Source organism: Papaver somniferum, chromosome 6 (genome assembly GCF_003573695.1).
Source record: "Papaver somniferum cultivar HN1 chromosome 6, ASM357369v1, whole genome shotgun sequence".
NCBI classification, from domain to species: Eukaryota; Viridiplantae; Streptophyta; class Magnoliopsida; order Ranunculales; family Papaveraceae; genus Papaver; species Papaver somniferum.
The window spans coordinates 110065206-110073404 of NC_039363.1; the positions used below are offsets into that span (position 1 = coordinate 110065206).

An 8199-nucleotide genomic window follows, 5' to 3' on the forward strand; every position below is an offset into this window, starting at 1 on the left:
ATGATTCAATTGCAATGCTAGGGTTCAACACAATAGTAATTGTGCTCTCAGTTATCCCTTGATGTAAGTTTGATTTTTTTTTCTTTTCTTTTTAAAGTTTATTATTGATTTTAGATGAACTGATTGATAATTGGGTTTCTACTACTTCAATTTTCACAGGGGTTTCTACCTTCTGAGGCACCAATTTTCACAGGGGATTTATAAATGAGGCCAAATCAAATAAGCTGAAGATGTGAAGTATGTGCTTGTGTGGTTTTTAGAAGTGCTGACCAAGGGTGTTTGATATCCAGCCTATAATGGCGCGACTTTAACGCAGAAACTGAGAAGGTTATGGTGAGTATCTCATCCATATGAATGAGATAAAACTGTTTGAATTTGGTAGATGGTAAACGATACCAGTTATAAATATAATGTCACTTCAGATTTTACATTGTGGAATGAATTGAATTGTGAAATTTTCCATTCCTTGAATTTTCCTTAATAGGGCAAGTTTGAATGTGTGGGAACACTAGGAAGTATGCTTACAGTACTTCCAAATATATGTTGGAAATCTTGAGATTATTACAAGTTGTCTCATGTTTTAGTCAAGTTACTGTGCTTTGTTGAAGATTTTATCCAGCATTTAGAAGGGATTTACTTACCATCTTGTTCTGCGGCCATTTGTGAATCATGTTAAACTTGTATTTTGTATGGATATGCGTGGTTTCAACAATAATTGAGAGAGTGAAAGGCACTGTCTGTTTTTTAATTGAATCGCAGTTGCTCTTTTCTACCCTGCCGTTTGTTAAATACTACGAACATCTGTGTGTCATCTATAAAGCAAATAGGTATACTTTGTTACCAACTTTGTGTTGGAAGATGACAACATGAATTACTAACTTAAACTGTATCTTTCATTAGTATATTAATTGTTGTTTGGTTTACTTTTGTTTGTTTCGTTTTTGTTTAGAGTGAGACAGTGGAGAGTATGAGGTGATGATTAGATAATTTCCCTATTGGTTTGATTGTCGAAACGGTGACATAAATGTATTCCGTCTATATGATCATTCTCTCCAGTCCTACTAAAGAGCGCTTTTTTTTCTTCTGTTTTACTTCTTTTGTTGTGTGCCGAGTTATATTTTCTTTATTTTCTGGAAATTCCGTTCATCTTCTAACTTAAAGTTCATTGTTGTTTGTTTTGTTGAGCAAGGTTTTATTGGCATCAAGGTCAAGAACATGTTGGATTAGGATCCTAAAGGAAAGAATGGTCCAATGACTCCATTGCCTGATGTTACCATCCACCAACCTAAGGTTGAAGAAGACTTCGTCAGGCCTTCAATGATGGCTCCTACCGAAATAGAAATGGCAGTTCCCCCACAAATGATAGTAACTTGAATGGGATGCGGTTTCCAGATTCATTATGATCTGGCATACAGTGTGTGATTACTGCTCATGTGGATGATGCTTATGTCTACATGCCAACTTCAGAGTTCAAGTATGTTAGTAATGCTGTCAGAAGTTTTATTACATGGCCCAAGGATCGATTAGTGTTCCCATAGACATCTTCATAATCTTTTTGGAGTGTGTTTAGAAAACTTAGCTTTTGTATCACTGCCATTTTTTTGAACGTATGTGGTTAACACTAGTAGGTTAACTTGAATGAATGTAAGTGTATTGCACTGGCAGGTTAATGTGAATGTGAAATACTTTCGGCAATCCAGTTTCAGCTGTAATTTTTTTTTCAAAATAGTTTTATGCACACAACTTCTAATAAAAGTTGTAGTTACACATTCATTTACAGATAACAGAAGTTGTTACTTCAAATATTACAATTGTTAAGGGTATTGTAAAAACAAATCTTGCAACATAAGTAGGAGTTGTTCAGTATAGTTGTACAACTCTAGGAAGTGTAATGATAGTAGTATTCACAATACTAATCGATGTTGTCTTCCAGTTTTCGACTACGAAACAGTTACTTTACAACATAAGTTTGTGTTGTCCAAGATAGTTCGACAATTCATACAAGTGATGTGCAAATATTATTCATAATACTGGTAATTGTTGTTGCATATGTTTCTACGATATACTACTTATGTTGTCCACGATTGTTCAACAATACAAGCAAGAGTTGTGTTAGGTTATCAAAAAAAGTCGAAAGATAATCACAACATTGACAAACTATTGTCGAACCATGAATCACATCACCCTTTACAACACTTGTCAACCATTGTAGAAAAACTTGGACTTTCTACAATACCCCCGTTCCACAATACATGAAATGGAGTTGTCGTAGGGGTACTGCAAATCTTATCTTGTGTCGTCAATGATGATTTTTTGTCTTGTGGTAGGACCTAATATTGGATCGTGGAATCAAATGTACATGACCTAATTCGGTGCTTACCACCTTACAAAGACAGTACAACTACCATTACGTGTTACAGTACTATTATGGGATCTTTTCTGCCACTTGCATTAAGGAGTAGGGTCTTAATACTCTAATGCATTTGTCCTTGATTTGATCGAACATGTTTCCACTATGTTTGAAGATCCAAAAATATATTATCCATTATTCAGAGTTAGACATTACAAAGAGACTTACTGTCTTTGACTCGGAAAAAATGTATAGTTGAACCCAAAGATGTATTTGACAGACTTTACAGCTTAGTTGCCCCCATTTGGAGATACAAATTAGGTGTAATACGGTGCATTGTGTAGGACCTTAACGTAGTGTGAACAAATTTGACTATCCAAACAGCTTTATTTTGGTCGTAGACCATTGCCAATTCCCTATAAAAGGAGATAAACACAATTAAAAATCGTTATCCTAAATGAGTCAACCATATTTCATTATCTCCATATAGGCCCGACCAAGAATTTGAAATCAGAAGGGTGTTATTGTAAGAAGAGCTGCTTGTGGATGCATAATTTTCTTGATCAAAATTAAAAACCCCTCTCAGTTCAAGTTGCCCGAGTTGTTTCTGAACGTTTTCCATCACTTCTGACCATAAGGAACATTAGTACATATCTCAGGTACAAACTACCGTGAAATTGTGGCCGCCTTATCGGACAGTATATCAGGAGCTAGTTGGAATAGTGGCTTGATAGGTACATGTTGTGGGGAGCCCCGATTGAGTTCATACAGAAAATCAGTACATGTATTTCAGGTGCAAACTACAGTGAAACTGTGACCGCTCCATCGACAATATATCAGGAGTTGGGATAGTGGCTTCATGATTGTCACATGTTGTGGGGAGCCCTGATTGAGTTGGTGAGTAGATAATAACATGAAAATGTTTTTGGAAAGAGGGATAGTTGATTGGATTGGCATTTGGAACATATATATATATATAGCTAGTGGAATATATGGTTGGGCTACATTATTCAGATATGGCTGGCTACTGTCAACTGTATTACTACTAGCTAGCTAGCTAGCTACTACACAATCACAATGATGAAGAAACATTCAATTCAATGAATAAAACCCTAGACAACAAAAGAAAAAACATAAACAGTTCTTACAAATGGCATCATACAGAAAAAAACGTAGGCTTTTCTTAACATTTAGTCACAATTATTTATAGCAATTCATTGAATCTCATTGGCCAAATGATGAAGAAAACAATGGGCCAAATCAGATTTTTTTTTTCTAGTATTTTTCTGTTTTGTGGTTCCCACACCATATGTTCTGTTATCCCAACTTGACTCTGTACTATCTGCAGCTCAGCTCATCTCCCAAGTTAACTATCCTTTAGCTATACAATGGTAGGTCATCTAATCATTGATTCCCACTCCCCATGCACTAAAATGGAAATTCTATATATGGAGAACAAAACTTGGAAATATCCAACACCTTTCACTACACACTCTCAACAGTCACTAGCCAAAATCTGAAAATTCAAGATTCCATAAGAAGAAGATGGGTATTCGTTTTCCTGAAATGGTTGTGCATGCCAAGCAAGTAATGAGGAGAAAAACAGTTCCAAGTTCCCACAAACTTGTATCCCGGGTTGCCACCGCAGTAGATGTCCCGAGAGGACACTTTGCCGTTTATGTTGGAGAGATGAATCAAAATAAGCGGTTTGTTGTTCCGATTTCTTACTTGAAGCATCCTCTGTTTCAAGACTTATTACGTAAAGCTGAGGAAGAATTCGGGTTCGATCATCCAATGGGTGGACTTACAATTCCTTGTAGAGAAGATGATTTCATCAATCTCACTTATCACCTAAACAGTTTATTATCTTGAGTTGACAATGGGGAAATATTACTTACATTTTGATTTACTATAGAGAAGTAAGTGGGTCTGTTTGTTGATCCCTTGCATCGTATGCCTCTTTTTTAGTGCATAATTTTGTAAATGAGTTGGAGAAATTTCTAATGAATTTCCCTGGTGAAAATTTCACTAATGTAGGGTTTCTTGCTTCAGTAATCCAGTTTCCGAAGTAGTTTCTAAATTTCTTTAAAATGCTTCTAAGTTGGGCGCCGCATAAAACTATACGGCTATGCCCATCTCTGTCACCCTATTTGAACCAGTTGAAAGTAATAGGACAAGCCACTTTTGTTCTGGTGATGTGCTGCAAATGCTAAACCAGATTTTGTTCTTAAAATGGTACCTTAGAAGGTGTACTCTACTCCTATCCAGTTGTTGTAGGGTTTTAACACTTAAGTACCGGCCTAAACTGCAACCATGAATTTTGCTCGAACAGATTTGCTCATACACATAAATGTCTAAACAAATGAAAGCAATAATTTTTTTCCTCCCACTTAGGTAGAACCGTGTCAGGCCGATATAAATGTCGAACCAATCGGTATACCGAGCCTACCTTGATGTCAGCAACAACCTATTTAGAGAAAGAAAACCTGGCCAAAAGGATCTACCAATTATACTAAGAAAATTATAAGATAAGCTTTGGAGCTCTGATTTCGTACTCATTGATAGATAGAGAAAAAAATCCAGTTATGTCAAATCGACCAGTTGGTTTCACTGGTCCCTTGTGTCATTTTTTCACTAAATAGATTGTACTAATAAGATAATTAATCATGCCAAGTTGGTAAGATACATGCATTTGTCATCTTTGTTTTGAGATGTATACCCCTTAGCCGGCCTTAACCTCATCTCAGCTTCTTTGTTTGTACTTGTACCGTGATACACCTTCACATGCCTATGTTTTTTCTCTCGTCTCTTTACGCGTACTTGACAGGTCCAGAAAAGATTAGTTTTTGAGAAAGTGACTTCATATCCACAAGTTGAGCCGCAGACAGATTGAGAAATTTTTTGTGATTGTAGGAAAAATGGTACTACCACTAGACACAAGTTGGGTTGCAGACAGTGAGAGCCACTGAGAGGAAGATTTGATTCAAAGTTGAATTGTATGAGCAAAGCCATGTGCAACAGTGCGAGCATAAATTAAGCATGTAGGTCCCAAAAACTAACCAGATTACTGCTGCATGGCTCTTCTTTGCTTCTAAACCTCAAAGTCCATTTGAAAGGACAACCCAATATACTTCAATATTAAGTATATAAATACCCACAGACTCCAACCAATCATATCCATCTTCAAATTCTTATATTACATCTTTCAGCACTCATCACAAGCAAAACTTTCACATCTCTTTGTTAATCAATTATCTCCTTGCAAAAATGGGTCTTATGCGTTCAATGGTTTCACAATCAAAGCAAATTCTCAAACTACACTCTCTAAGAAACCAATCATCATCCGTAGTTCCTAAAGGACATTGCGCTGTTTATGTCGGAGAAACCGAGAAGAAGAGGTTTATTGTTCCTCTATCTTACTTGAACCATCCTTCATTCCAAAACTTGTTAAGTTGTGCAGAGGAAGAGTTTGGGTTCGATCACCCAATGGGAGGACTTACAATTCCTTGCAACGAAGACGCTTTCATTGATCTGACTTCTCAATTGAATTCTACTTGAGAATTTAGATAATCAGATAGCAGTAGCTTAATTGTAGATAAATTTTTTTAGCAAAGGGTTGTATTCCAACCCATGTAACATACTACTTTTTTTCTTGGGAAGAGTATAATTCAAATACTCTCCCATCGAAAGTACCAATTAATACAAAATTTTCTCATTTCGATAATTCCATCTTTTATTTTGCTTCAATTTTGTTGGGATGAACATGAACCTACAATATAATCCTGTAACGGTAGAGTCTACTAAGGTAACCTTACAAGGGAAATTGATCTTCTGTTATTTTTCCGCTAATTAATTGTTCTGCAATAAGTTTATTCCCAAGGTGATGACCTAATCAGATTAAGAAAAAGATGGGTGCAGAAAGTAACAGAGAAAACTTGGGAAAGTTCACTTGTCAGGACTTCGGGTACGTAGGTAAACGTGACTGGCACAAATTTGCACGAATCTCTCCGATTTCTAACAAAATCGGCCTTGCAGGGAAAATGATGAGTTGAGATCATAAATCATTTGGAAATGTGGGGATAATAATGGGATTCTAGAGATAAGCTAACACTAGTTACAGTACCAACGGAATGCAAATGTCATTTCCGGTATTTCTTCTTTTTTGTTACCAACTCGCAAAAAAAAAAAGTGAATAAATGTAATTAAGCAATTTTGGAATATACCAGTAAATATAATGACTTGCGCCAGAAGGTGTATGTCAGGATTTTTTTATGGAATCATTGACAACCGCGGAAAAATGGATCTTGAGATATTATGATGAATAATAAGTAAACCAAGCACAAGCAACTATAATAATACGAGAAAGATTAATCAACTCACAAGACACAAGATTTATAGTGGTTCGACCAATACATACAATTTGTATATATTGTCTACGTCCACTTTGAGCCGCACCAACTCAAATCCACTATGAAAGAAAACGATTACAACGTCGTGTCAATCCCAGCACACCCTTGGTTACACCTCAATAATTATCCGAGACGATAACCTTGTCTCTTGTTCGTCACCAATATGCTCTCACAACGAAACCCTAGCTTTAGCCCTAAGAGCTATACAAGAAATCTCTCACCGATCTCTTAATCGTTTTCTACACAATATCAATTCGAAAAGTCCTAATTACCTATTTATATAGGTTACAAACTTGGCCACCAAGAATTATAACCGGTTTAGGAAACCCCTTTCCTAAATAACCACGACTAACTTTAGGAAATAATAGTTAGTCTTCAATAACTAACAATCTCCCACTTTGAAGACTCATTGATTGTCTTCAATTCTTATTTTCTCTTCAACTTTGGATTGACGGTGCTAAAACATCTTCCTTGTCGGTGCGGCTCCCTTCCCAGATCCTCATTCTGAGAGACCAACTAAAGCCTTAAAGAGCTTTAGCTTGTCTGATGTAACTCCCTTGGTAAACATATCCGCCGGATTCTTCGAACCAAGAATCTTCTCGAGCTTCAACTCTCCTTCTTCTAAGAGATCCCGAATGAAATGATAACGAATATCCATATGCTTTGTCCTAGCATGATAGGATGAGTTCTTGGCTAAATGTATAGCGTTTTGACTGTCGCTAAACAGAACACTATCTCGTTGTTCCTTCCCAACTCATCTAACAAACCTCGTAACCAAATCATCTCCTTGCTCGCTTCTGTTACCGCTACGTACTCCGCTTCCATAGAGGACAATGTTACCAACTTCTGTAACCGTGAGTTCCAACTCACTGCAGCTGACCCCATAGTATAAACATAACCGGTCGTACTTCGTCTTTTATCTACATCACCTGCGAAGTCTGCATCCACATAACCCCTCAAGATAGAACCACCTTTTCCATAACATAATGGTACGTTTGTGTTACCTCTCAAATATTTGAGAATCCACTTCACAACTTCCCATTGTTGTTTTCCTTGGTTGCATGCATATCTACTCACTACTCCTACTGCATGTGCAATATCCGGTCTCGTGCACACCATAGCATACATTAGACTCCCAATCATTGAAGAATACGGTACGTTAGCCATGTACTCCTTTTCTTCTTCTGTCTTCGCACACTGCATACTTGAAAGACGAATTTGACTTCCAAGTGGAGAACTAACTGGTTTAGCATTCTCCATATTGAACCTTTTCAACACTCGTTCAATATATTCAGCCTGACTAAGCATAAGTACACCTTTAGATATGTCTCTTATGATCCTCATACCAACAATCTGCTTTTCTTCACCAAGATCTTTCATAGCAAACTCACTTGCTTGTTTATTCAAATTCTCAACTTCTTGTAGAGATGTTCCGGCAAC

The 8199-nt window shown here is 36.8% G+C and overlaps 2 protein-coding genes and 1 non-coding gene across 3 annotated transcripts; all 3 read left to right on the forward strand.

Annotated features, from left to right (window-relative positions):
- Window positions 1-965: 965 nt before the first annotated feature.
- LOC113292263 lies at window positions 966-1049 on the forward strand. Its single transcript, XR_003331749.1, has one exon. It is a non-coding gene; the product is annotated as a small nucleolar RNA Z102/R77 (small nucleolar RNA).
- A 2846-nt stretch (window positions 1050-3895) lies between these two features.
- Window positions 3896-4222, forward strand: LOC113288828 (auxin-responsive protein SAUR21-like). The gene has a single exon (XM_026537952.1). The coding sequence runs from the start codon at window positions 3896-3898 to the stop codon at window positions 4220-4222; it is 327 nt and encodes a 108-aa protein (XP_026393737.1).
- Window positions 4223-5516: 1294 nt separating this feature from the next.
- Window positions 5517-6097, forward strand: LOC113288829 (auxin-responsive protein SAUR21-like). Its single transcript, XM_026537953.1, has one exon. It carries the CDS (start codon window positions 5618-5620, stop codon window positions 5906-5908), a length of 291 nt encoding a protein of 96 aa, XP_026393738.1. The 5' UTR covers window positions 5517-5617; the 3' UTR covers window positions 5909-6097.
- The last annotated feature ends 2102 nt before the right edge of the window (window positions 6098-8199 follow it).